The 27,997-nt window shown below is 43.7% G+C and overlaps 1 protein-coding gene across 1 annotated transcript; it reads left to right on the plus strand.

The window, feature by feature from the left end:
• On the plus strand, positions 1 to 27,962 carry CERCAM (cerebral endothelial cell adhesion molecule). The gene is made up of 13 exons (XM_030207945.1): positions 1 to 327; positions 2,679 to 2,789; positions 3,060 to 3,177; positions 3,589 to 3,723; positions 3,890 to 4,094; positions 11,781 to 11,900; positions 13,430 to 13,506; positions 13,994 to 14,100; positions 15,537 to 15,669; positions 17,411 to 17,538; positions 17,750 to 17,953; positions 23,958 to 24,180; positions 25,020 to 27,962. Exons 1-12 carry the CDS (start codon positions 128 to 130, stop codon positions 24,172 to 24,174), a joined length of 1,755 nt encoding a protein of 584 aa, XP_030063805.1. The 5' UTR covers positions 1 to 127; the 3' UTR covers positions 24,175 to 24,180; positions 25,020 to 27,962.
• Positions 27,963 to 27,997: the final 35 nt, after the last annotated feature.

Consider the following 27,997-nt stretch of genomic DNA (forward strand, 5'->3'; position numbering starts at 1 on the left):
CAGGGCCAGGGTTTCCAAGGAGTCCTCAAGGGATTCCTCCTTGTTCTTGTTCTTGTTCTCTAAGTGACGCCTTTGGGACGGGGCTCTTCTGTGTTGCTGACGCGTACGGTTCCAGGCTGCTGCACTCATGCTCGCCCTTTTTGGCTTGTTCCTGTGTAGTTTTCCGTTGATTTCTGGCCGGTCTGGGGAGAGTGAAGTCCAAGCGCCCGAACAAGGGTTGCCTACAGTGGTAATTGCCATCCTGGCTAGAAATGCTGCGCATTCGCTGCCGTACTTCCTAGGGGCCTTGGAGAGACTGGATTACCCCAAACAATACATCACCATTTGGTGAGCGCTGTACTGGTTGTGTATTCTAAATCAACCCTTCCGACCTACCTTTAACTCCTGCCTTTTATTCACTCTTCTAACACTGTACCCGGTTTCCCCCATCTTTGCTCCAGTCCCAACTTACCAAACCAACTCCCCCCCCCCCCCCACCACCACCACCACCACCACCACCACCACCACTTCCAAGCTTTTCCCACCCTACTCCATTCTATCATGTTCCAACATTAGGACGGGGGGAGTTTTACAATGGATTTGAAGAGAGTGGGTTGCTGGCAGTGTGTGGAAAGTGGGAGGAGGCTATTTGTATTGTTCTGGACATAATGTCCCCAGTAGGTTAGTTTTGCACGATCCAGTATGATAGAGATAATATCTCAGATTTATAAGAACAATCATACTGGATCAGACTAATGGTCCATCTAGCCCAGTATCCTTCTTCCAGCAGTTGCTAATCCAGGTCACAAGTACACACAGAGCGAATGAGACAGGGACAAACTTCTTTGTTCCTATGTCATTTTCTGCTTTGAAGCCTGTTATTGAACTGGACTGTTATTTATGTTTGAGGGATGCAGATGCTATTTTGATTTTGGAAAAACAAGCAAACACGCTGGCCACAACTTTCAAAATTTGCATGGGGGATCCTGTATTCCTGCTACCAGTACATCTTCTAAGAAGACATCTTCTATTGCAGAAAGGACTGTGGAAGACAGGAGAGCTAGACTGAATCCTGGGATTGTTGATGATTTATTCATCCAAAGATTAAAAAATCGTAACAGAGCTTCCTAAGGCATATTGCTCCCCCACTAAGTTGGGCATACAGAACGGGTTGTATTTTGTACCCCAGGACATTTTAACAAGGTGGATTATGATTCCTTGGGGTAGTAGAAGTCAGCTATTGTTAGGGTTGGAAGGTGGTGGGGTTGTAATAGTTGCTCATTGTTATTGTTTTCTATTTGTGATTTATAAACAGTTGCACAGCATATTGTTCCTTTTTTATGCTTTAATAAAAAGATTTAAATACAAAATCATAAGTGTTTGAGGCTTCTGCATATGAGGACGCCATGGGGATGGGGCAGGGGCAGGATGGGAACGGAGATAGAACCTGCGCGGAAGGGATGGTGACAGAGACAGAACCCTCAGTGCGGGGATAGGGACATACTTTGTCCCCGTGTCATTCTCTAGTACACAATGTTCAGATTTACTGGTGGAGCATCTGCCTTGTTCTAAAAACTGTTTTATTGTGGAATTCCTAAGATGTAATTGGGCTAGGCTTAGCAATTGCGGGGCCCTATGCAGTACAGTTCAGTGGGCCCCCTGCGCCTGCCCGCCACCATAAACCATAATTTATCAGAGTTTAAAAGGAGGTTTAGAGCTCTTGGAACCCCACCTCACCCCATACCTTGATATGCGTCCACCATGTTGCAGTAGAGAGCAGCAGACAGCAGCAGCGAATTTCATATCCCATGAGCTGCCAAACCCAGAGCCTCCTCGCTGCTGCATCCCGCCTTTGCGGAAGCAGGAAGTGACATCAAAAGGGGGTGGGACGCAGCAGTGATGAGTAGGCTCTGGGCTCGGCAGCTGATGGGATATGAAAATTACTGCTGCTGCCTGATGCTCTCTACTGAAATGTGGATGCACATTAAGGTACAGAGCCGGGAAGTGTTCCGAGACAAGAGGACAGACGTGTCAGAGATGTGGGGATCCTAGGAGCGTGGGGCTCTGTGCGACGGCCCCTTTGCCCCTGTCTAAAACCGGCTCTGGGTGTAATATATACAGACAGCATATCAAGGTGCATCTGGAAGTTCTTATTTGGGCAGTATCTGTATAGGGCAGAACAGGGTGAGCCACAGAGGCCATGACCCTCCCAATGTTCCCTCCCCCACATTAGCAGCCAGGGGACTGTGACAGAGCTTGCTGTAGCCCTCCCAAGGAAAGATTTTCCACTGTTCTTGAATTTCTGTTTCTGCCACATTTTCTTGGTCTCTGTATCTTGGTACTTGAATATCTTTCTTCATAAATTTGAACAGTAGGGTTCAAATCCCTCACTCTGCTTGTTCAAGTCATTTTAAGCCTCCATTACCTCAGATCCAAATTAGTGTTATCAAGGTGTACACTAATACTGTTCATTTGTGTTATTTTGCACATCCTATTTTATGCAGTGGGACTTAGTTACTGGTAACACACGGTGTACATTAGTAACACTAGCAGCCTATTGGACCTAAATGTCATTATTGGAAAGGGGTGAGCTAAATATTAATATGCCATTCTTGGACTCTCCTCTGTTACCACAATGTTCAGTTTTGCATCAAGTATTGTGCTTTGGAAGGTTACTTATACTGTGTTTTTGTTTCCAGGTGTGCAACGGATCACAATGCTGATAACACGAGTAAAATTTTGCAGCAGTGGCTCCAGGCTGTGCAGCAACATTATTTCTCTATTGAGTGGAGAGCACAGAATGCGCCTATGTAAGGAACCACGGGGTGGGGGATTGTGAGAAGAAGTTGAGGTACTGTGACAAGTCTTGAATGTAGCTGTGGAAAGGAATGTGAGATACACTGCTATAGTGTGTGGTGCACTTTATTCTGAAGGCTGTGTGATATGACTGTTCAGTAGGGGCACTGTAGGGTTTAACTGCAAGGTAAGTGTGTGGCTGCTCAGTGGGTGTACCTGTGTTGGGAGACGTATTGAGGCACGTGGGAGTGGAAACTTTTATTACCCCTCTTTTCATTTTACAGCTCCTATTCTGGAGAGTTAGGCCCCAAGCACTGGCCACGGGAGCGCTATGAGCATGTGCTGAAGTTGAAGCAGGCTGCACTGAACTTTGCACGGACACAGTTGTCAGATTATATCCTGGTAAGAGAGCCCCAAACATTAGACGTAACATGGTTGGGGAGAGATGGAGAGAAACTGCTATTATGTGCAACAAACATCAAGGCTGGGAAGGAGAGAATGGTTACTGGGTCTTCAGACAACATCTGTTGGTCTGAGTCTTGTGCAGAGTATAATATGCAGGTACTGAGAGAAGTAAAAATTAGGTGTAGGGGGTGTGGAGATGTTTCCAAATAGTTTAGTGTTGTATATACCATGATAGTAATGAACCTAATGATCCTTCTCTCCTAAGCCAGGGTATATAGAATATGATCTCGGTTGCAGATTTACTACTAATGCTCACCATTGTACTTGTGTCCTTCCAAAGAGAGCTTCCCTGTGGAGGTCATAAGATGTATGTGGAGTGACGGCTGTATATTCTCTCCCTCTCACTAGTATATTGATACTGACAGCATCCTGACAAATAATCAGACCTTGAAGCTGCTCATAGCAGAGAACAAGTCAGTGATTGCACCTATGCTGGACTCCCAGACTTATTACTCCAACTTCTGGTGTGGGATAACACCACAGGTAAGGAGGGATAGGGCTAGGAGGTTGGGAGCAGGATGGCTATGTGTAAAGGGTGAGCTAGTCTATTGGATGAGGCTTGTGGAGGGTGGTAGTACTCTGTATGGGGGGGGGGGGGTTGCAAGGTTTGTGTCGTGCACCACCCTTTCTGATCTATGGGTGTTTCCAGGGGTATTATCGGAGAACAACCGAGTATTTCCCCACCAAGAATCGTCAGCGTAAGGGATGTTTCCCTGTTCCTATGGTGCATTCTGCCTTCTTGATTGACCTTCGCAAAAATGACTCGAAGAAGTTGGAGTTCTACCCTCCGCACCCCAGCTACAGCTGGTCCTTTGATGATATCGTCATCTTCGCATACTCCTGCCTTGCTACAGGTGAGGAGTGGGAGACTGGGGGGGGAAGGCAACTGTGGGATAATATCCTCTGGGAGCCAGAAGATTGGAACTAGGAGAATAAATCAAAACCCAAAAGCGAGAAGTAGGAAACTAGGGACAGAAGTTACCATGCAGAGTAAAGAGCTGTAGATTTGGGGGAGTGAGGGGGTTAAAACGGAGTTACTTGCAGCAGGTGTTTCCAAGGACAGCAGAATACATAGCTTTACACGTGAGGTGAAGTGATCCAGCAGAGTCCACTTGTTTACAACAGTGTTTTAGAACATTGTGCTGCGCGTTCATGTACATCTTCCTGCCTGCAGCTGTTGTGTGGGACTAACCAGTTGAATTTTTAAAGCTTAGAATGAGGAAAAGTATGTAAAGCTAATTTATCCTGTTTGTCCTCTGAGAACACTTGGTACAGGTTAAGCTTTCTATGAGGACAAGCAGGATGTAATACTTGCATGTGAGACTCCTTAGCTACAGACTGGCTTCAGCAACAAAGGGGAATATGCAGAAGACCCTGCAGCAGGCAAGAGTTAATGAACAGTGATGACAAGAGTTTGTAACAGGTTTGGGGCTTTTTTTTTGTTTTGGGGGGGGGGGGGGGGGGCGGATGCAGCCTGGAACAGAATGGGCCTAAGGAAATGGAGGTGGATTCTAGACCCTAAAGAGATTCTGAAGGCCTGTCTGATCAGACTGTCACATTGGGAGTCTATTTCACATCTCATTGCTGTTTGGATGTGTGGGCTAGACCATATTGCAGCTCTACAAATTTTCTCTGTAGAAGCTGATCTTGGGCAATTGACAAAGCCATAGCTTGATATTTATGAGCTGTGACATGACCCTCCAAAGACAGCCCAGCCTGGGTGTAAGTGAAGGAAATGCAGTATGCCAGCCAATTAGAGTGCATTTGCTGATAACAATCCCTATCTTGTTTGGGTCAAAAGAAACAAAAAGCTAGGTGGACTTGCTATAGGCTTTAGTCTTTTCAGATTGAAAGCCGGGGCTCTCTTGCAGTCTAAAGTGTTAGTGCACTTTTACCTTTATGGGTCTGAGGTTTGGAAAAACGTTTGGTAGGACAATTGACTGGTTAAGAGAAAGTTCTGACAGTACCTTAGGAAGAAATTTAGGTTGTTTGTGCAGCACTATTCTGTTGTTGTAAAACTTTGTATAAGGCCTGAAACTCACTGATCCTATGGGTTGACGTGACTGCCACCAAAAATAGGACCTTCCAGGTCACATACTTCAGGTGACGGTTATCTAGTGGATTGAAAGCTTTCATTAGCTGTGCTAAAATGAGGTTGAAGTCCTACGCCACTGAAGGAGGTTTGATGGGAGGCTTCTGTAGAAGTAAGCCCCACATAAAGCAAACAGCTAAAGGCTGAGCAGAGATGGGTTTACCTTCTACCTGGCAATGATGCATATCAATTGCACAAACATGAGCCCTTATATAGTTGGTCTTGAGACCTGACTGACAAATGTAGAAGGTATTCAAGCAGTTTTTTATGTAGGACAGGGAACGGAGACAAATCTCTTCCGTTTAAAATGGAGGACCTTCTAGTGGAAGCTGTTCTGGAAGTCAATAGGACCTGAGACACTTATCAGGCAAGTTCACTGAATCTACTACTACCTCTCAACAGCAAAGCCATGAGGGTTAGGGATTGGAGGTGAGGATGTAGAAGGGATCTCTGGTCCTGAATTATGATTGTTGGAAACATTTGCAGTCTGCATGGATTTCCAGAGGAATGCTCCAAAAAAAAAAGAGGGAACCATAACTGCCTTGGCCAGTAAGGGGCAATCAGGATCATGATTCCGTGATCCGAGTTTCAGAAGAGTGTTTTCTATGAGATATTTGAGGATACACATACAGAAGACTCTGCCCCCAATGAAGAAAGAAGTCCTCCAAGGTTAGTCTGTTGTGTGATCCTAAACTGGAGCAGAACTGAGGAAAAATTCAAAAATGGAAAACAATAATATTAACCTCTCTCACAATATGCTAATATATCAACCTAAGCGTTTATTGTACTTCTGTATTATGTACTAGACTTCTTCAAATCTAAATTTTGTAACCGCCTTTTAGCAATATGTAAGCCACATTGAACCTGCCATACGGTGGGAAAATGTGGGATACAAATGCAATAAATAAATAAAATTTTGTTGTTGTAATGACTGGCAAAAAAATTGATTGAGTTGGTGCCACACTTGAAAGATGGTTTGGGCTATGCTTTCATCCAGAGACCATTCATGAGGTTGCAGAAGTCTGCCTGCCAGACAATAGTTTTGATTTGTTAGGTATATATTAAAAAAAAAAACCCACACACCTCTATATGCTGCCTAGCTAGCTCAGATCAAAGCAGTTAACAGCTAAATAAAAATACAGAAATTTATATAACAGAAAAGCATACCAAATAATAAAATATGAAAGACCTAAACTCTTATCATACAAGACAACCACACTGGCATATAATATATTCTACATATATCAAAAGGATCTTCACAACTGCAGTGTCCTCAGTAAATCCTCACTGCTAAATCTTTAACAATATCAAAGGATTGACAATAAGGAAAACTTTTTAAAGCATAGACTTTGAGGACTATCCCTCGAGGTATGGTCCTCTTCCACTATTTGGCAGCTTCCTAAACCTGTCCCTCTCTGCTTGTTAATATACTACTGTATATTGCAACCTGGTTATCTGTCAGAATTAGAATTTCTTGATTTGATCACTGAAAGCCTTTAGAGCATTCTAGATCACTCTTAACACCAAGAAGTTTTCCTGAGCAGACCACAGACCTTGAGTGTGGAGCCCATCTACATGAGTTCTACATCCCAGGCAAGATGCATCTGTCATCGTTCGAATGTGAGGAATTTGGAAAGGAACACCTTTTGCCAAATTGAATTGGACCATCCACCAGGACAAGTTCCTTAGTGGAGTGGTGACTGAGGTGATGTCTTGAAGATTCCCTGTGGCTTATATCCATTGGTTGATAGTCCATTGAACATGCCTCATATTGAGGGGATTCCATGAACTGAGGTTGCTAGGCCAAAATCTGATCTGCTAACTAATTCACTTCCGAAACAACTACTGTTATGAAAGTCAAGATCCATTGATGTGAAAGAGATGCATATGCCAAAAGTCATGTCTAGCAAAGTTCCTAGTATGAATTCCAATTTCTGTGATGGGCTCAATTGTAAGTTTGGGTAGTTTATGATAAACTCTACTAGCTCCAGCACCTGAATGTGCAAGCACATTGATTCTTTTGCGTCTTCCTTTGATGTGTTCTTGACCAGCCAGCTATCTAGGTAGGGAAATGCATGTACTTTCAGTCTTCATAAAGATGATGCAGAGAAAATTCTTGGCACTGACACACTAGTTCCACACTAGAAGTGGTGTTTCCTTTAGATATTTCTGTGACCTGAATGTATCTGTATGCGAGTATAAGCATCCTTTAAGTCTAGAGAGCATAACCAATCTTTCTTGTATAATTGGTATGAGGGTACCTAAGGAAACCATCCTGATCTTTTGTTTGGCCAGATACATATTCAGGGCCCATAGGTCTAGGATTGGATGTAATCCCCCTCCAGTTTCTTTGTGACCAAGAAGTACATGAAATGAAGTCTCTTTCTCTTTTTCCTGGTGGAATGGATTTGACTGCATTGGTAAACAGTTGCTAGGGTCAAGAGCTTAATCTTGATGCCAGCGTTCAGTTGTAGACTGGGACAGTTACAGAGATCAAGGTTATGCTCTGCTAGAGGCAGTCAAAAGCTTGTTCCTGGTTTTGACTGGGATTCCTGATAGGACCTTAGGGGACTCTGCCATCTTGGACAACAGCTGGAACCCTGAGTTGTTTGGAAGGAGCAGGAGTATGGAGGGATACCTAAGTCTTTGACTGTAGTAGGACCATGGTTGCCTTTCACTAAAATTACTTCCCGGAGAGGGTTTTAAGTATGTCCAAGTGCTGCTTGAGAGTGGCAGCCTCTTGCACCTTCTCTCCTGAAGATTCTGTCTACTGCATGGTATGTCTAGAGAGAATCCACTTGTGTGGAGAACTCAGTAGATCCCACGGGGCGTAAAATGAAAATACAAAAGGTGGGAGTGTGAGCCAGGCTATCCAAAGACTGAAACCAAGGTAAACTTAAAATATATGACGTTTAATAGTTTAAAACAAATAATAATAAAACAATTATACATAGAAAATGACTCGACATAATGTTATGTTTCGGCCTGATGGCCTACATCAGGAGTCTATGAATAAAATCAATAAAAAGTTAAAAAATTACAATCAAATGCCCAAAAAGGGAACATATAACAGATATATGAATAAGCAACAACAAAGAAGAAATAATTATAACCATGCTAATATGAATATTTGAAAACATGTTCGTTAAGCAATAATAATAAACATATAATGCATATGAAAGCTGATAACAAAGGAATAAATCAAAACGAGAGAAGATATGAAAACACAGATGCAGTATACTCTTCGAACGACGTAGAACATGAATGCCGTAAATCAAAATATATGAAAAAAACACAAAATTACATGTACATTCATAGATATTTATAGGACATTAAAAAAAAAACTGACCTGGTCACTGGGGTAAACAATGATTAGAGATTATCAATGGGTATGAATCACAAAAACTGTAATAAGACAGTGGAAAAAAAGGCATGCATGCAAAAATGCAGGTGAACGATGCTATCCCCGGTTGAGACTGCTCGTCGAGCATCGTTTACCTGCATTTTTGCGTGCCTGCCTCACGGCTGCCTTGCTGCACTACACTTCTCTGAGCTGTTATTCCGTTCAGTTTCAAAGTATATAGTGACTTTAGAGGAATTAATAACTGACCCCTGACGTAGGCACTTTACTGCGCCGAAACATGGACCGTGTTGGGTCCGAGTGTATCGTCTACAATAAAACATTTCTGCACACCATTTCCAGTGTTGGATCTGTCGTTTGGTCAGCCTCTACTCCTGGTTGTCTTCTGCCATTTTGGTATCGCCACTACCTCGGCTTCTCAGCGTCTTTTTTTCATTGATTTTTCCAGTCATCCCTACTTGCCTTGGGTCATGAAGTTGTCCATATGTTTATGCAGACGAGGCGAGTACTCTTAGTTGAAAATATTTTTATTCCTCGCAGTGTTGCTTCGAAGAGGGGGGCTGAAGTCCTAGAGAGGATCAGTAACACATCTGATCCATTCTGCACATCGTTTGACTCCAAGAAGAGAAATTATAAAAAGTCCCGGCCATTACATGCAAGAGTTGTATATTCCTGGTGGATATGTCTTATTACACCTGATACACTTTCTAAAGCTGCTGGGAACTTTCTTCTGAGGCATGTTGGATTTAAAATAGCCAAAACCAAAATCAAATTATTTCAATTTTGAAAATTTACCTGACCGAGTACCCAAGGCTTAAATACAGCCTAAATAGGCTGTGGAAAAGAGAGTGTGTTTGGCCATTCTAAGCTTTCTTTCTAGGAAAAAATTTAAACAGGTTTATTAACAGTCCCCATGACAGATCTTGCACACTGGATGGAACAAAAACTGAAAAATTGACAGAAACAAACTTCTGATATGAGCTTAGGGGAGCAGGGCTGGTGCTAGGGACTCTGGGCCACCCCCTGCAAACTACAACTCGACACCCCCTACCCCATTCCAGTATCTCCTTCCTCCCCCCCTCTCGTAGCATAATTCTCTCTTTGAACCCTTACCCCTGTCTCCCTCACCTGCACGGTCTAACTTAAAAATGTTTGTTTTTTTCTAAGCAGAGGGTTTCCAGCGCAGGAGCGACTCAAAACATGCTGACTTTGGCCTCCTCGGCACTCTCCCTCTGCTGCCGCATTCCGCCCCACCTATGATGCAACTTCCTGTTTCCGCCTGGGCGGACTGTGGCAGGAGAGGTAGAGTTCCGAAGGCAGCATGTTTGAATCGCTCCCACACCAGAAACCCTCTGTTTAGAAGAAAAACATTTTTAAGTTAGATTGGGCATGTGAGGAAGATGCTGGACGGGTGGGGGTACAGAGAAGGGGAAGATATCCCGGCCCAGCATGTGACATTTCTGGCACCCCCCCCCCCCCCCTTTGCCATGCATATCCTGCTTACTGTGTTCTGCTGGCCCTGGAGGGGAGCACAGAAAAGTGCAACTGATTTGCTTCATGGAAAATGGTGAACTGGTTAGGTACCTTGTGACAGCAGCAGGTAGGAAGATGTGCATGTCTGAAAGGTGCATTGTTCTTAAAAATTGTTGTAAATAAGCTGGAGAGCCAGTTGACATCACCCCAGGTGTAAGGCTATAATATCTTGCTTATTTCAGAGAGAGGCTGTTTATTTATCCTACTGCGTTTTGGAGCACTTTGAGGACATACTGGGTTCCAGTGACTCCCAGGGAAGGAAGGGGGTTATTCCAAGGTTTCTGTCCATTTTGTGGCATTGTAGGAGGGAAAAGCAGGAAGTGAATGTCCTTGCTTCTGTAGGGGCAAATATCTTTACGAGTTCCCACCAGTGGCATAGCTAGGTGGGGCCACATGGGCCTGGGCACCCCAAAATTTGCTCTGGGCCCCTGGTTGGCTGGCGGGGATCCCCAGCCCCCACCAGCTGAAGACTTCGTCCAGCACTGGTCTCCGATGCTGCCGCATTGCCTGCCATGCTCTCTCCCTCACGTCGGCATGCTCCTTTTAGTGAAATTGCTCATATTCACTAAAAGGAGTGTGCCGGACGTGAGGGGAAGAGAGGGCAGGCAATGTGGCGGCGCCAGAGACCAGCGCTGGATGAAGTCTTCAGCTGGCTGGGGTTGGGGACCCCCGCCAGCCAAGGTATTTGTGGCGGCGGTGGGGCAATGACCAAAATGCCCCCCCCCCACCTTGGCCCCCTCCCACTTTGAGGTCTGGCTACACCCCCGGTTCCCACAGTCAAGTCAGTTAAATACCTTAAACAACTTTCGGCTTCAATTCCATATCAAGCCGCGACAATGTGGAATTCTGTTCCTTCCTCTGTCTGCTCTTTCTCATTGTGATCCTTCCATAAACAATTGAAGATGGTATTACTCAAAAAAATATGTGAAATGATTATATTTGGGATACTGCTTTGAGTTTTTGTAAATTCCCAGGTAGTTATTGTGGTATTCTTCCTTTTTTTTTTAACCCCCCCCCCCCTCCATCTCTTGAGGTACTGTTATCGGAAATATGTTTATTGAGCAAATAAAAGCATGTGAAGTACAAAGCGAGTCTGGTACATCTTTTGACAAAATTAACTTCCCAATATCCCTCCCTCTTCCCTCCACTCCCCCCCCCCCAAACTTCATAATGGACAATAGTAACAAGGTAACATCTTGACGAATCCACCAATCCTGTGTTCTCATAATTTCTCCACCAAATAACCACAACATGGCAGAAAAACAGAAAACAATCTGAACAACCCCTCAGCATCTCCTCCCCCCCTCCCCCCGCTGTAACATTATAAAGGCAGCATCAAAGTATGGTAGTATTGGTACTGTTTATGTAATTCGCATGGAACTGATCAGAATAGAAGCTCTCAATGTAATGTAATTCACCTCTGCTGCTTGGTCACCTAGTAAATTACTGCAAGCTCACTGCTAGTCGAACTGTTCCCATATCCCCACTTCAGGCTCTGCCTTTTTGTTTCCTGTACTGCTACTGCACTCATGCTGTCTCCTTGTTTTCTGTTAGAGGTACAGGTCTATCTCTGTAACCAGCAGCAGTTTGGATACGTTAATATCCCGGCCCGGCCTCACCATGGCCTGGAGGACGAAAGACTCAACTTCCTACATCTTCTGCTAAATACAATAGGTAAAGGCAGGGATACATTTCTAGAGGAAGATCTTGACATTAAGTGCAGGGAGTATCAGTTCTGTTTTTGTCTGGAGGAAGAGGTGCAGGGGGTTTTGGTGCTGGTTGATGCATCTGTGGAGGAGAGGAGATTCTCCTGGGAGGGAAAGGGTTGGCATTAGCATGAATTCCCTGCTATACAGTGTATATTTTACTGATGGTAATCAAGTGAATAAACCATACATCTAATATTAGAACATACGAATAGCTATACTGGGTCAGACCAATGGTCCATCTAGCCCAGTATCCTGTTTCCAACACTGGCCAAACCAGGTCACAGATACCTGGCAGAAACTCAAATAGTAGCAATATTCCAGTGGCTTCCCCATATCTATATCACTAGCAGACTATGGACTTTTCCTCCAGGAATTTGTCCAGATCTTTTTTTTTTTAACTCAGATAAACTAACCACTGCTACCACATCCTCTGGCAAAGAGTTCCAGAGCTTAACTATTCGCTGAGTGAAAAAATATTTCCTCCTATATGTTTTAAAAATATTTCCATGTAACTTCATTGATTGTCCCCTTGTCTTTGTATTGCTCCCCCTGTCCCCCACAAACACAGCCTCTCAGTCCTGTTCCTACCACTAACCACCATGTCTGTCCCATGTGCCACCAGATTCTGTTAGTGTTGGCTGCTCCCTCCAATCGGCTATTTCAGGCATTGTTTTCTTTCTTATAAGACCAATAGGTAGTCCAGCCATAAGGCCCTCTTCTATGTCTTAGCATACTGTTTAGAACATCTGGCCTTAACATGCTCACTGAGAATTGCTCTAACCTAGGGGTTTTCAACCCAGTCCTTGGGGCACATCTAGCCAGTCAGAGTTTCAGGATACCCACAATAAATATGCATGAGAGATGAGAGAAATTTGCATGCAAATCTATTCGTGCGTATTCATTGTGGATAGCATGGGAACCTGACTGGCTGGGTGTGTCCCGAGAACTTGGTCGGGGAAACCCCTGCTCTAAACCGCACTTCTTGTGGATTACTCAGTGCTGCCTTGACACTTGGTGCAGTTGTACTCTTAGCTCACTAGCATTTTAGTTTCCTCTGTGACCCTTTCAAATTTCATGCATTACTCTGAGCCTGTCCAGGTAGTTTTAGTTCCATTTCCATTCTGTTTTGGTTTTCATTAGCTCTCAGTAGAAAGAGAACATCATTATTTTTTTTTTTATCTTTCTCCTTGCAAGTTTGGATCATGACCCTTGGTTCAGGATATTTGCATTATGACCCTTGGTTCAGAATTTTCTTCTGTTTTGTCTTCCCTCACTTTATTGAAGCCTAATAGAATCTTTCAAATATCTATCATGTCTCCCTTTTTCTTCTATGGTTGGAGCTGGTGTGAGGGGCTTACTACTGAAATATTTCTCCCTTGGGTGAAAAACGTACTGGTGCTACAAAGTGTGGGAGTGGTTCAGTGCATCTTTTTTGGGGGGAGGGGGAGGGTGGAAGTTGGTGCTGCAATGTCTGACAATATTTCTCTTTTTCAGTGGATGGTCCCCCTATGATTCCCTCTCAGTATGTCTCCATGTCTCCTAAACATCCTGATAAAATGGGCTTTGGTGAGGTTAGTTTGTAAGACTTTTGTTTTCTTTGAATATACATGCTGGGTCAGCTTGATAACTGAGTAGTACTATTGCATGCTGACGTTCAGGTGACTTAGATTAAAATCCATAATCCAGTTTCAGCTACCTGAACTGGTTGGATTTGGGCTTCTTTGTGGTCAACTTCATGAGAGGGTGGGTGATGAGTCTCAACCATTGCTCAGTGGTGACGCTTACTTGGGGTGCATGCACATTGGATTTTGGGAGGACCTGTAGTCTGTGGCTTCTGGCTGAAGATAGTTGCTGAGCTATTTGAACGGAGGGGGGGGGGAGGTGTTAAAAATAGAGGGGTGTGGTGGTGGGAGGAATGCCTGGCTGGTTACGAATAAGGGTTCTTGGCATTAAAGTCCAATAGAGGCTGGTGTCGGTTGATCTGGAAGCCCAAAGGAGGAGAAAAGTGTTGGGCAGTGTTCTTAGCCCTGATTATGCTGGTTGTCATTAAATGGACAGGTTTTTCTAATTAACCTGAAGCGCCGATCAGACCGTCGTGAGCGGATGCTCCGTTCTCTATACGAGCAGGAAATAAGCTGTGAGGTGGTGGATGCTGTGGATGGAAGGTGGGTCTCTGCCAGTAATTGTCCAGCTGAAACTATATTATTGAGGAGGTTAAGAATGAGGATTTATGCTAGTGGAAGTTAAAGAAGGGTCAGAAAAATGTACAATTTGAATGTAGTTTAATCCTGCGGCTGCCTTCAAGCTGCTGCTTACAGTTGAGTCCTAGAAGCCTCAGAACATACAGTCAGTGTCAGCAGAGATGCTTTCATTCTTCTTTTCCATATCCTTTTCTTTTATTATCCTTTCATCCTCTCCTGTTCTCTCCCTCCTACTAAAAATATTTAGAGAAACTATTGTAAAAATTATATTGTCTGATAGCAAGTGTTTCATTAAATTGATGAGGTACGAAGTGCATTGATAATCTTTAAAAGGTAACCTAATTTTATGTTGGTATCTGTAGGGAGGGGGGGCTATGGTCTCTTGTTTTGAGAAACCAGGAGTATTTAGTTATATAGCTTTCCCCAGTTTTCTTTGATGGCAGTTTATCTCATGAGGGTGTAGACAGGGTCAGATTGTATTAGCTGTTTTATATTTCATTTATATTGTTAGACTGTGTATATCATTAGATCCATTGTAACATGTTGAATCTTGTCCCACAGAAAGGTGTAAGAAGCATTAGAGAATTAAAAATCAATAAATAAGGTGATATTACAGACTTCCTGTTGTTAAAGAGGCGAAGAGAAAGCCAGAGATGAAATGGTTGCCATGGTTATGCACTAGGAATAAAACTGGGCAGCCAGATGGGCTAATGGTTCTTTCAGGTGTCAGCCTATAACTGTGTTATGACCGAAGTTTTAAGTATTGCATATAACCAACCCTGCAGTCCTTATAGAGCTCAGGCAAAGGAACAGATAAGCAAAAGCCATTGATATTGTAAACCACGGGATAAATAAGTTAATACCAGCAAGCTATGACTCCCCCAAAAACCAACTGGATCCTTGCCAGCAAGTTGATGGTGACTTATGTAATGTCTAGAAAAGGTCACTGGGATCTAGGAGATGGATGTTTAGGTAATAATCTTACTAGCTATGGTAGTGGTTTAGACTGCTGTAAAGCTTTGCTGGGAAAGATTGGATGTTTTGGTTCACTGTTGGGAATTTGTATGCTGATCTGCCCAAGATGGCAGAAAACCAGTGACTTGTTCCTGGTTTATTTTATTTGCAATGTGGACAGGTTAACTGGGCAGACTGAACAAGTTTGTTGGTCTTTCTGTGCTGTGCTGTCTTGTACTGTGTTTATAGCTTTTGTGCCACTTAGTGTGATCTTAGGTTACTGTTGCCTTAGCTCAGTTTATTGGGGTATAACAGTTTTGATACCATCCATCAGCTCCTCTTGAATTCCTGAAACCTGGAAGAGTACATCAGTTAGATTGCGAGACTCATCTTTTGTGCCTGCCATAGACCTTTGCCTTCAGTTCTGCTTTTTCTTTGCTCTACAGTGCCTTGAACAGCAGTGATATTAAGAAGTTGGGTGTGAACCTGCTGCCAGGATACTACGACCCTTTCTCAGGCAGAACTCTCACTAAGGGCGAAGTTGGCTGTTTCCTCAGTCACTTCACAGTCTGGAAAGAGGTAAAATCTCAATTAGATTTTGTTTCACTATATCTAATCCACTGTTTACAGCCATCTTGTAGACTTTGTTTTTCCACTGCGTACAGCTATCCTTGCAGTGGCTTTCCCTTCCTCCACTTGTAACCATACTTTTTTTTTTTTTTAATCGTTTTTATTGATGACATGTCAACGTAAATTACAGACAGTAAAACAGTGTTGTCCAACTAGAGATACATAAACCTATCGTAAAACCGAGTTGTAGTCTGTCATCTAAGATTTTACATTTTCTTCCTCCCTCCCCCTCACAAACGTCAGGCATTACAGCAGGGCCTGGTGTGACCATAATGGAACTGTAACAAGGACATACATGCATGGTGTTACAACTTTTCTTTTTGTAACCATACTTCTTAAAAATGATCTATGCACTACCTCCACTTGAATCTGTGCTGTACACGGCCATATTGGGGCTTTCTGCTCCCTTTCCACTTCCTTCACACCCTCACCTATGTTACAGCTGTCCCCTAGAAAATCTTCTTCTTTGAATCTCCTATGTTATAGCCACCCCCTTGTGCTTGGTGGTCTAAGGAAGAGATGTGTTGTTTATTGATTACTATGTTTGTTTACTTTTCTCTGTATTGCTGACATAAGCAGGTATGCTTGGATATTATTATTAACATTCTAAATAAATTGTTAAAAGGAACAATTTTTCAACCAGATCACCTAGCTGCAGACAGCAAGTACAACCTTCTAGCTGATTTTCAAAAGGGAAATCATACAGATCACTTATACCTTGTGGTAAATTTTACATATAAACCCCACTTATCCTCTTAACGTTTAATATCTGCTGCTGCAGCCCAAGAATCTGCTCAGATTGGCAGGTGTTTGACATCTGGATTCCCATTTCCCAGTGTGCTTTGTGGCTCCCCACACTGGGGCAGGCTAGTTGGCTATTAACCAGCCAAAGGAGTGCACAGGCCCTCTGAGGCAAACACAGAAGGGTAAGGGGGTGGGCGGGCGGAAGCAGTAAGGGGGTGGGCGGGCGGAAGCAGCGGTGTAAGTTTTTTTTGGGGGGGGGGGGGGGGGCTTGCTGTGGTTCGGTTCTGCCCTGTTCCTGGCAGTTTCTCTTGATGGCCCCAAACATACATGACTCAAATACTGTTCAAATACAAAACGCCTCTGAATTACTGTTCAAATACAAAACACCTCTGAATTTAAACACTTCAAAATAAGCGGAAAGCCCAAACCCAAGAGTAACCCCCTAGCCCCATGGTGCCAATATCAATGCTGATCAAATTTCAAGGCCAGGCTTGCAGTGTTTGAGCTGTTTGTGGTGATGGCACGGGTGAGATGGTAATTGATAGCCATAGAACAGGTTTCTGCTGAGTCATGAGTCAGCTGATGTGTAGTCACTGACAGAATGTATGTATCTTGCAGGGAATATCTGTCCTCCCATCTAGCTAATGCTACTTACTCTATGAAAGTCTGCACCTACTTCTAGCCATGTAAAGGATGCCAGTTTACCCAAGTAACTCACAAATAATCTGGGCAAATGGTTTTTGAAACATGAGGTGCATTTTCTTCAGATACCACCATGGGAGGTCCTGGGATGGGGCAATGTTTCTTCAGGCGTAATGTGTTCCAATAGGTTGTTTTGTGTATACCATGAGGGGAATGAACCTATTTCATAGACCAGTCTCTCAAATTTACAGAGCGCTTTCCTTCTAGAGTTAAGGTGCAGTGTCTGTGATGCTCCCTGTTACAGGTGGTGAAGCGTCAGCTGGACCGAGCTGTGGTGATGGAGGATGATGTGCGCTTTGAGGGATTCTTTAAGCAACGCCTAATGAGGCTGATGAAGGAGGTTACTGAGGCAACACTGAACTGGGACTTGATGTAAGTTTTATAGATACTTCATACATATTCTTCGCTAGGCTTGAAGAGCTGCAGGATGAGATCCATTCACACAGAGCAACATTAAAATTGTCTATATACACACAATAATGCCTACACTACCACATGCATTTTTGCATATGGTGATTGCAAACACTTATTCACACACTGGGAATGAATTCACCTGAACGCTGACTGGTTGACTCTCCTGTAGTTACCTCGGGAGGAAGCAGGTGAACATTGAGCCGGAGGAGTCTGTGGAGGGTGTGACGAATCTGGTGCATGCAAGCTATTCATACTGGACGCTGGCATACGTCATCTCTCAGCAGGGAGCCCAGAAGTTGCTGAACGCAGAACCACTGTCCCGTATGCTGCCTGTGGACGAATTCCTGCCTATCATGTCCGACACACATCCAAAGTGAGCAACTAGACCATAGTTGACTTAAGCTAAAAAAATATATAAAACAAAAAGTGAATCAAGTTTCTAAAATCAGTGGCGGCCCTACCATTAGGGCACCTGAGGCAGGGGTCTTAGGCAGCATTCTTCCTGGAGCAGTATCTCCCTTTTCTTTCCTCCACCCCTTTCCCCGAGTTTACCTTATTTGTCCATTTTCCAAAAGGCAGCGATTCGCATGCGTTGCCCTGCTGCCGGCACTGGCCTCTTTTTTTTACTGCGGCCCACCTCTCTCTGATGTAACTTACTGTTTCCTCACAGGTGGGCTGCAGTAGAGAAGAGGCCGGTTCTGCCCATGCATTTTGGAAAATGGGAAAGGAAGGTAAACCCATGGATAGGAGTGGAGAGAGGAATGGAGGAAATGCCAGACACTGGCTGGGGGGGGGAGGGGGTAGCATTTCCACCCTGTCTCAGGTGGCATGTTGCCTTGGGCTGCCCCTGTCTACAGTGTGTGTCTGGGCCTCTGTGTGTGTGTCTGATATGTCAGTCTATGTTTGTATCTGTTGCTTTGTGGATTTGTGCTGTGCTGACGTCTGTATTAAGAATATGATAAACTTAGGGGTATTGGAGTAAAGCTAGCACAGATTTAGCAAAAGGAGGCCATGCCAAACTAATCTATTACAATTTGTTGAAGGTGTGGATAAAATTAAGACAGCTGCTGTTGAGTGTCTACATTTTCATAAAGACCCTCATGAGAGACTTCTGGAAATCAAAAAATTGAGAGAGGAGGAATGCCTCACTAGATTTGGCCGAGTGATCAGTTTTTCCAGTGGAAAGAAGCAACTGTAGACTAATGTATACCTTATTCTTTAACTAATAGGGAGCAACGAGTGAAGTCATCAAATCTGTCAATGATGCAGACACTCAAGGTTGTCAAATCGCAGGGGGACCTTCTGAGACTCAGCATCAAAATGGCAGATTAATGTGGACAAGTTTAAAGTGATATACACAAAGGAGAAACAATCCTAACTATGAAACCCAGTATTGCTTATGTAGTGTTCAAGTTTAGTGGTTTATCAATCAGAGCATCCAAAGGAAAGTTAAATATAAATACAAATCAACTTATGCATACAGCTTTTCCTACATAAGCACACAATTGTGGAACGCACTACCAAAAGCCTTGAAAACGACGTACAACCACCTAAACTTTCGGAAATAACTAAAAACTAACCTGTTCAAAAAGGCATACCCCACCGATCCAAAGTAAATGCCTGATCCCTGCAACACAACAAAACTAAAGTACGCAATGGACAAAACTCTTCCGATGTACGTTTCCCCAATGTGGCCATGCCACATGAACTTTATCTTACCATAACATCACTTTGTATTTGTTCTTACCGGAGTCTGCAAACACCTCTACGGTACTATGTAAGCCACTTTGAGCCTACAAATAGGTGGGAAAATGTGGGATACAAATGTAACAAATAAATCCTTGCAACACAACAAAACTAAAGTGCGCAATGGACAAAACTCAACTCTTCCGATGTACGTTTCCCAATGCCACATGAGCTTTATCTTACCATAACATCACTTTGTATTCTCACCGGAGTCTGCAAACGCCTCTCTGGTACTATGTAAGCCACATTGAGCCTACAAATAGGTGGGAAAATGTGGGATACAAATGTAACAAATAAAAATAAAAGTTACAGCATTACAATACAGGAGCATAGGCGCAAGGGATCCAGAGAAGGTCAAGGAGCAAGACTTAGCAGGGATTCATCAAGCAGTGTAAGGGCCTTAGTGCATGTTAAGGGAATTGGCATATGCTAAAAGCCTATTTTATATCTACTACTACTACTAATAGCATTTATATAGTGCTACCAGACGTACGCAGCGCTGAACATTTGACATAGACAGTCCCTGCTCAAAGAGTTTACAATGTAGGTAAAACAGACAGACAAGACATTACAGGCAAGGAAATTGCAGGGTAAAGAGGAATAGGGGAGGAGGAGGGCAAATGAGTAGCGGTTAGGAGCCAAAGGCAGCAGTGAAAAAGTGAGCTTTCAGCATAGATTTAAAAACAGGTAGAGATGGAGCTAGACGTATGGGCTCAGGAAGACGGTTCCAGGCATAAGGTGCAGCAAGATAGAAGGAACGAAGTCTGGAGTTAGCGGTGGAGGAGAAGGGGGACGACAAGAGAGATTTGTGCTGGGGCCGATTCTGTTCAATATATTTGTGAGTAACATTGCCGAAAGGTTAGAAGGTAAAGTTTGCCTTTTTGCGGACGATACTAAGATTTGCAACAGAGTGGACACCCCGGAGGGAGTGGAAAACATGAAAAAGGAAACTAGAAGAATGGTCTAAGGTTTGGCAATTAAAATTCAATGCGAAGAAATGCAAAGTGATGCACTTAGGGAGTAGAAATCCACGGGAGAAGTATGTGTTAGGCGGGGAGAGTCTGATAGTTACGGATGGGGAGAGGGATCTTGGGGTGATAGTATCTGAGGATCTGAAGGCAATGAAACAGTGTGACAAGGAGGTGTCCGTAGCCAGAAGGTTGCTAGCCTGTATAGAAAGGGGAGTGATCAGCAGAAGAAAAGAAGTTCTAAAGTCGTTGGTGAGGCCCCACCTGGAGTATTGTGTTCAGTTCTGGAGGCCGTACCTTGCTAAGGATGTAAAAAAAATGGAAGCGGTGCAAAGAAAAGCTACGAGAATGGTATGGGATTTACGTTACAAGACGTATGAGGAGAGACTTGCTGACCTGAACATGTATACCCTGGAGGAAAGGAGAAACGGGTAATATGATACAGACGTTCAAATATTTGTAAGGTATTAATCCGCAAACGAACCTTTTCCGGAGATGGGAAGGCGGTAGAACGAGAGGACATGACATGAGAGTGAAGGGGGCAGACTCAAGAAAAATGTCAGGAAGTACTTTTTCACGGAGAGAGTGGTAGATACTTGGAATGCCCTCCCGCGGGAGGTGGTGGAGATGAAAACAGTAGCGGAATTAAAGCATGCGTGGGATAAACATAAAGGAATCCTGTGTAGAAGGAATGGATCCTCAGAAGCTTAACCGAGATTGAGAGGTGGGGCTGGTGTTTGGATGATGGGGCTAGTGCTGGGCAAGACTTCTACGGTCTGTGTCTTCAGAAGCTTAGCTGAGATTGGGAGGCGGGGCTGGTGTTTGGATGGTGGGGCTAGTGCTGGGCAAGACTTCTACGGTCTGGGTCCTGAAAATGGCAGATATAAATCAAGGTAAGGTATACACAAGAAGTAGCACATATGAGTTTATCTTGTTGGGCAGACTAGATGGACCGTGCAGGTCTTTTTCTGCCATCATCTACTATGTTACTATGTTCAGAGAGCGGAGTTCACAGGGAGGAATGTAGGGAGATATGAGAGAGGAGCTTTTAGCATTTAACACACATTAAGGTGCATTAAGGCCTTAACGCTGCTTGATGAATTTCCCTCTCTTAGTGCTACCGCCACTTAGGGCAGGATAAACTAAGGAAAGGTATAGAAGTATCTCCTAAGCTTGTGGGAAAGCCTGGGAGAAAAGGTAGGATTTGAAGGAGGACTAAATTTGTTGAATGAGAATTGATTTCTTAACTGTTCCATCTTATTGTGAGGTCTGCTTAGATTCCTCCGGCCACTGCTGTTTCAGTGTGCTAGCCCTGACCCTTTGGAATAATCCCCCCTCCCCCCACTAATAATTTGAGGGTCTGGGCTGACACACTGAAACAGCAGTGGCTGAAGGAATCTAAGCAGACCTCACAATGAAACTAGAATAGTCAAAAGATTGTGCTGGGTGAATAAAGTGTTAAGATTTGATGCTCCAAAAATGTAGGGTGTGCATTGGGGCTAGAAAAAAAAAAGCCAAAGGGAGTGGTACAGTACAAGGAATGAAGATCTATGCACAAACAAACAATGAGACTTGGGAGGTGATTGTATCTTATGACCTTAAGGTGGAAAAGGCAGCAGGAAACTCCACAGGGATGCTGGAGTGTGTTAGAGGAATGACCAGCAGGAAAAAAAAAAGCTGATAGTGCTTGTCTCTGAGATTTCTTGGACAACTACATGTGCAGTAATGGAGACTGTCCAATATTCAAAGTGAGTTGGCCACCGACCAGATAACTTGCTTATCTGCGGCAATCTGGTCACTTTCAGCTGCACTTAACTGGTTATCTATGCTGAAAATGAACAGTTGGTGCTGAAACGCAAGCTAGCTATATCAGGGGTGTTTTGGGGGTGGAGTTCGGTTAGCTCCTAGTATTCGGAGCTAACCAACCAGTTTTAGTGCATAAATAGGACAACTATTTATGTGTTATCTTTATGCTGTAATGAATAGCTGGTTAGCTCTGAATATCGAGTTAACCGGGCATGCGCTAGCTGGGTTTAAAAAAAAACAACAACAAAAAAACCCGACAGATATTCAGTGCCAGTGACCGGATATGGCCTGGCATTGAATATCTGGGTTCAGCGCTGGCGGTGGACGTTAACAGTGCTGCTTACCATTGGCTGAATATCTGGGGAGGGGAGGGTATTCTAAACAGGTAACTGCATAGAACCAGTATAAAGGGTGGTTACATAAATGGACAATGGTCTTAGATATAAAGTACATGTGGATGGACTTAAAGAGAGGCATGACAAGGGAGATAGAGAAATATTTCCAAGTTGTAGGTAGAGGAGAGAGTATCAGAATTCAAGACAGCATAGGATGGGCATAGAAGACAAAGGGGTTGTGTTGGGCAGACTGGATGGTCTCTGCTGTCATTTACTTTGTTAGGATGGGCAGACTAGCTCTCATCTCTCCCTACATTCCTCCCCGTGAACTCCGCTCACTGGACAAATCTCTTTTGTTGTCCTCCTCCACTGCTAACTCCAGGCTTCGCTCCTTTTCTCTCGCGGCACCTTATGCCAGGAATAGACTTCCTGGACCTATACGTCTAGCTCCATCTCTACCTGTTTTCAAATCTATGCTGAAAACCCACCTTTTCACTGCTGCTTTTAGCTCCTAGCCACAATTGCCCTCCCCTTGTCCCTTCCTCCCTTCTCACCCATTACTTCCCTCCCCCATAACTGTCTTGTCTGTCCGTATTATTTAGATTGTAAGCTCTTTTGAGAAGGGACTATCTCTTTGTGTCAGGTGTTCAGTGCTACGTGCGTCTGGTAGCGCTATACAAATGCTAATAATAATAATAATAATATGTGGTCTTTCTGTGTTTCTTTATGCTTACCTGTTGTGCTGTTTTTGTGTGTTTGTACATCTTGTTTTTGAACCTGTCTGGTATTTGTGTGTGTGAATATACATGTACACTTTGGTTGGGAGGGAGTGGGGTAGGACATGCACCCATCACAGTTGAGTAAGGGGGGGGGGGGGGTGTATGCCTGTCAGAAGCTGTGGGTGCTTTGTGTGGTTATCTGAAAGCCATCAAAGTGGTGTATAATCAGGTGCAGTATTTGTTTTTTCTGTCCCTGGAGGGCTCATAATCTAAGTTTGTACCTGAAGCAATGGAGGGTTAATTGACTTGCCCAAGATCACAAAGAGCTGCAGTGGGATTTGAACTGGGTTCCCCTGGTTGGTAGCCCAGTAGGATACTCCATCATTCCTGTTCCTTTGCTTAACACAGCATACCTGCTGTACACCACCTTGGCTGAATCTCTTCATAAAGGCAAGTAATAAATCCTAATATATAAATAAATGTCTTGTTGTGAACTTGTAGATTAGGAAGCAATGAAAGGCTCTTTACACTGAATGAAGTGACAGAAAATACTTCCAGCTGAGTTAGCAAATGTTTAAATTACAATTCTGAGTATTCAGAATTTAATATGAAATAGTGGGTGTCACTGTGAGGCTGTGCAGGAGTCGGAAAACAATACATTTTCATCCAAAATACGTGCAGAAATAGGTTTGCCTTCATTTGCCTACCAAAACCTGAAGATTACATTTCACAGCTCTTGTCTCTTCAGATGGTTTGTTGCACATACAATCCTATTGTGTAAACCCTTTCTGGTGCTCTTTCAGTGAACAGTACAAGGCACACTTTGTGAACCGGAATCTGCAGGTGTTCTCTGCGCAGCCCCTGCTAGTGTATCCTGTCCGTTATGCTGATGAACCAAATTGGGTCAGCGACACTGAGATATCCACCATATGGGATGATGATGCAGTAAAGACAGAATGGAAGGGATCACACAAAACCCTGAGAGACTTCAGGAGTCATATGCACCACACTGAGCTCTAGTTAAAGGTAAGGATGGGGAACAGAGAGCTATCATACTCTCAGGAAGCTCAAAGATATGCATGCAGGTCACAGAGAGAGAGTATCCATAGACACCTGTCCAGGAGCACTCGCTGCTTTATTCTTTGGCTGTCATGCTTCCAGAAGCAAAAATGTTGCAAACAATTTATATCTGACATCTGTGTAATAAGCAAGACTGTAAACGTTATACCTGTACAAATACATTAGCACAGCTGAAATATCAGCTCAGTGGGAGCCGGTGGGGGGAAGAGGGGTTGATGGTTGGGAGGTGAGGATAGTGATGGGCAGACTTATATGGTCTGTGCCAGAGCCAGTGGTGGGAGGCGGGACTGGTGGTGGGGAGGCGGGGAATAGTGCTGGGCAGACTTATACGGTCTGTGCCAGAGCCGGTGGTGGGAGGCGGGGCTGGTGGTTGGGAGTTGGGGATAGTGCTGGGCAGACTTATACGGTCTGTGCCCTGAAAAAGACAGGTACAAATCAAGGTAAGGTATATACATGAGTTTATCTTGTTGGGCAGACTGGATGGCCCGTGCAGGTCTTTTTCTGCCATCATCTACTGTGTTACGATGTTAGTGGAGCAGGTACTGTGGTGACCTCTTATGATACTAGGCGAGCAGCCATGCTGCCTTCCAGAATCTTTCAGACAGAGGATTCTGAAAGCATTGTGAGAGCTGTTCATGTGAAGGCTTCAGCAAAGGGCAGAATTAAGCATCATGTCAGATGACTTTTTTTTTCCAATAAAGTAGTTACGAAATCTGTATCTATTATGTGAGCCTTTGCTGTTTCTTGTGGTGTGAGCAATGTCTGTCTTTTCTCTTCTGTAACAGGTGCTTGTTAGATTCAGATCTGGAAACCATGCACCTCTCTGGGTTTTGTATATAAGATGTGCAACTCAAGTTGTCTGTCAAAGCCTGGCAATCCTACATTTGCTGAGCCATCGGAGCACTGGCTGCTGGTTAGGGGACAGGTGGGCTTTTTTTTACCACTAGATGATCTGACTGAGTCTTGCCATAGGATCCAAAGTGAACTTTCTGCTGTGCAGTCTAGATACGGGTTTCATCCTGTCCTTTGGCCAAGCACAAAAACAGGTGTTTTTTTTTCTCATTGATTCTGTATCTTGGCCCTTCTACTAGTGATTTTCTGGCAGCTATTCAGAGAAAATGCATGTGTAATAGACAGCAGTCTTTCAAGGACTTCACATATACAGAAGGACAGTACTACAAAATGCAATGTTCCCTTTTTGGTTGGTCCTGTGGTTTTGTAAAGAATCTAAATTCATTTGGACGCTGCTGCTGTTCCTTATTGCAGGAGTTTGAAGTGGAGGAGGACATGCCTGCATTGGAGCTTAAGAAACCTCTGACTCTGATGTAGAACCATTATTCCTACTTTCTATAGTGCTACTTAGATGTACACAGCGCTGTACACTGAACATGTAAGAGACAGTCCCTGCTAGACAGCTTACAGTCTAATACTCATTTATAAAACCTCACCTCAAGATAGTTTGCTAGGGTGGTACCAAGCAGTCTGGCCATCCCCAAGGGCTGCAGGAATCTCTTCTGTGACAATCCCTCAGAACTGCTCTCTTTAACTAACTGTAGCAGACCTTCCTCTGTGCACACTTAAGTGAGATTCCAGACAGCACTGACAGACACTAGACTTGAACCTGAGTTCTGCACCAATGCTGCAGCCAAATCCAAGGGGCCAGCCCATGTGGTGTGGTTATGATTTTACCTGGTGGGCTGCAAGATCTGGGCTCAGACTTACTGTATCCTAGGGGCTAGGTCAGGGGTTCTCAACCCAGTCCTTGGGACATAACTAGCCAGTCAGGTTTTCAGGATATTCACAGTGAATAGGCAGGAGATAAATTTACACACACTACCTCTTATTGTATGCAAATCTGTGTTATGCATGTTCCTTATAGGTAGCCTGAAAACCTGACTGGCTAGTATGTCTCAAGGACTGGGTTGAAAACCACTAGACTAGGTGGAGCTGTGGAGAGAAGAGGGTGGGGGGAGGGAGGGAAGGGGAATATAGCGGCAAAGGGCAGTATTTTTATACTTTTAAACAAAATAAACTTCCTTGACAATTACTGTTGAAAAACTTGTAATTTAAGATTGCTTACATATGTGTTGTTTAGCAGCTTACACAAAGCATTTCCATATTGAAACAAAACAAAAAGGTAAACCACTGCTAGGCTTCAGTATTTGTGTCAAATACACTATAACTAAAATTAGATTACCTATATGTTGGACAGTAGAATTATATATTCATTTAATATAGTCACAGTGCCTATTTACCATAGACCAGCTGCTACCAACTTAGTTTATTCCTGTGGACCTATTGCCTGCTGAAAACAATCCAACTGGTCCATAGCCAGTGTGGTCACTAGATTATAATACTGTTGGTTAATCACTGGGATGGGAGGGGGGGAGTGGAACAATGGGAATTTAAATATTGTAATTGTCAGTTTTGCTGTTAAGTGCTGTGTTATGCTTTTTGGTTAATAAAGTTTCCAGAAAATTAAATATATATATACTGTTGGTTGCATTCCTTCCTGGGCCTATCTGTGATTGGCACTCTCAGGGAACAGCTGTGGATAACCTTGTGGCAGACCTGGATGGACACACACTGTATGGTCCACAGGGTTCTACTGTGGTCCACAGGGTTCTACTATCTGATGGATGAAGAGGAACCTTCAAGAATCTTGAATGGCTTCCCAACTGAATATTTGTTGGTAATGGTCTGTAGTAGAGTATGAGTTAGTGCCTTGCGTACTTCCTTGGGTTGTGCATAGTCTTCAGTAAGACCTGCGTAAAAGGACACTCCACTAGCTGAAGGTTTTTGCCTTCATCTGTTAAGCTTCTTGGGCAGTACTTGTTGAGACTTGTTCCCCTGAGTTCTGTATAGGTTGCCCACATTTGAGCATGGCTATCAAATCTGCACGTAAACTAATTAGTCAGTTAGGTGCTAGCAATTATTTAGTTAAGCACTTAATTGGAAGTATTTAGGAAGTGTGCAGATCTGCCCTACCCCCTATTCTGTAAGTGGCACCTACATTGGAACGCATGCAACTCCAAAGGGGGCATTCCCAGGCATTCAGGGGTGTTCCCAGAAATGGCGCAGTGTTATAGAATACCTGCATTTGTGCGTCTAACTGTCATCAGTTGGGCGTGAGCATTTGCGCCAGCCTTGGCAGGCGTAAATGCTTGTCCCCAAGGTTATGTGTGAAAAATGTGCTTAGCTAGTATTATATAAAGGACACACTGTGCAGAGTGCTCTTTACAGAATACTAGCTTAGCACATCTCATGCCTGCGCCATTTATTGAATCTACCACATTTTGTTTAGAGCAGCCTCCCTGGAAGGACTTACGTGTATTACCATTGCTAGTGTTTCAAGCTGGGTTATTTGCCTGAATGTGAGGTTCTGCAACACCAAGGTGCAGGTGCCTTCTGGTAGGTTGCTCAAGATAAATGGGTTGTTTTTCACATGACAAGAATGAAACTCACATGTAAGCTAGGGTTTGATCTCAGTCTCTTAAATGTACTAGCAATGTACTAATGAGCATACTGCTGGAGGTCATTGGTTGCAATACATAAGACAATATCAAAGTGTTTTTGCTTCATTATATTCTCTGTAAGATCAACTTGTTCATAAGGCTGGTGTGCCATGTTGTAGTGTGAACCTTTGGCATTTTTGAACTGTTAAGATGACTCTTTATTTGAAAATTTATATGGTGAGATCTAGACTGCTATGCTTTGTAAACCTTGTATATACTCAGTGGTGTGCTGGAGTTATTAAATTTTT

Source organism: Microcaecilia unicolor, chromosome 6 (assembly GCF_901765095.1).
Source record: "Microcaecilia unicolor chromosome 6, aMicUni1.1, whole genome shotgun sequence".
In the NCBI taxonomy this organism is placed as follows: domain Eukaryota; kingdom Metazoa; phylum Chordata; class Amphibia; order Gymnophiona; family Siphonopidae; genus Microcaecilia; species Microcaecilia unicolor.

Excerpts from the sequence above, each read along its gene's own strand:
- CERCAM (XM_030207945.1), top strand. The coding sequence starts at position 128 with ATGCTCGCCCTTTTTGGCTTGTTCCTGTGTAGTTTTCCGTTGATTTCT. Across the intron at positions 3,178-3,588 it reads AGTTGTCAGATTATATCCTG|TATATTGATACTGACAGCAT; the intron begins GTAAGAGAGCCC and ends CCCTCTCACTAG. Across the intron at positions 3,724-3,889 it reads GGTGTGGGATAACACCACAG|GGGTATTATCGGAGAACAAC; the intron begins GTAAGGAGGGAT and ends GGGTGTTTCCAG.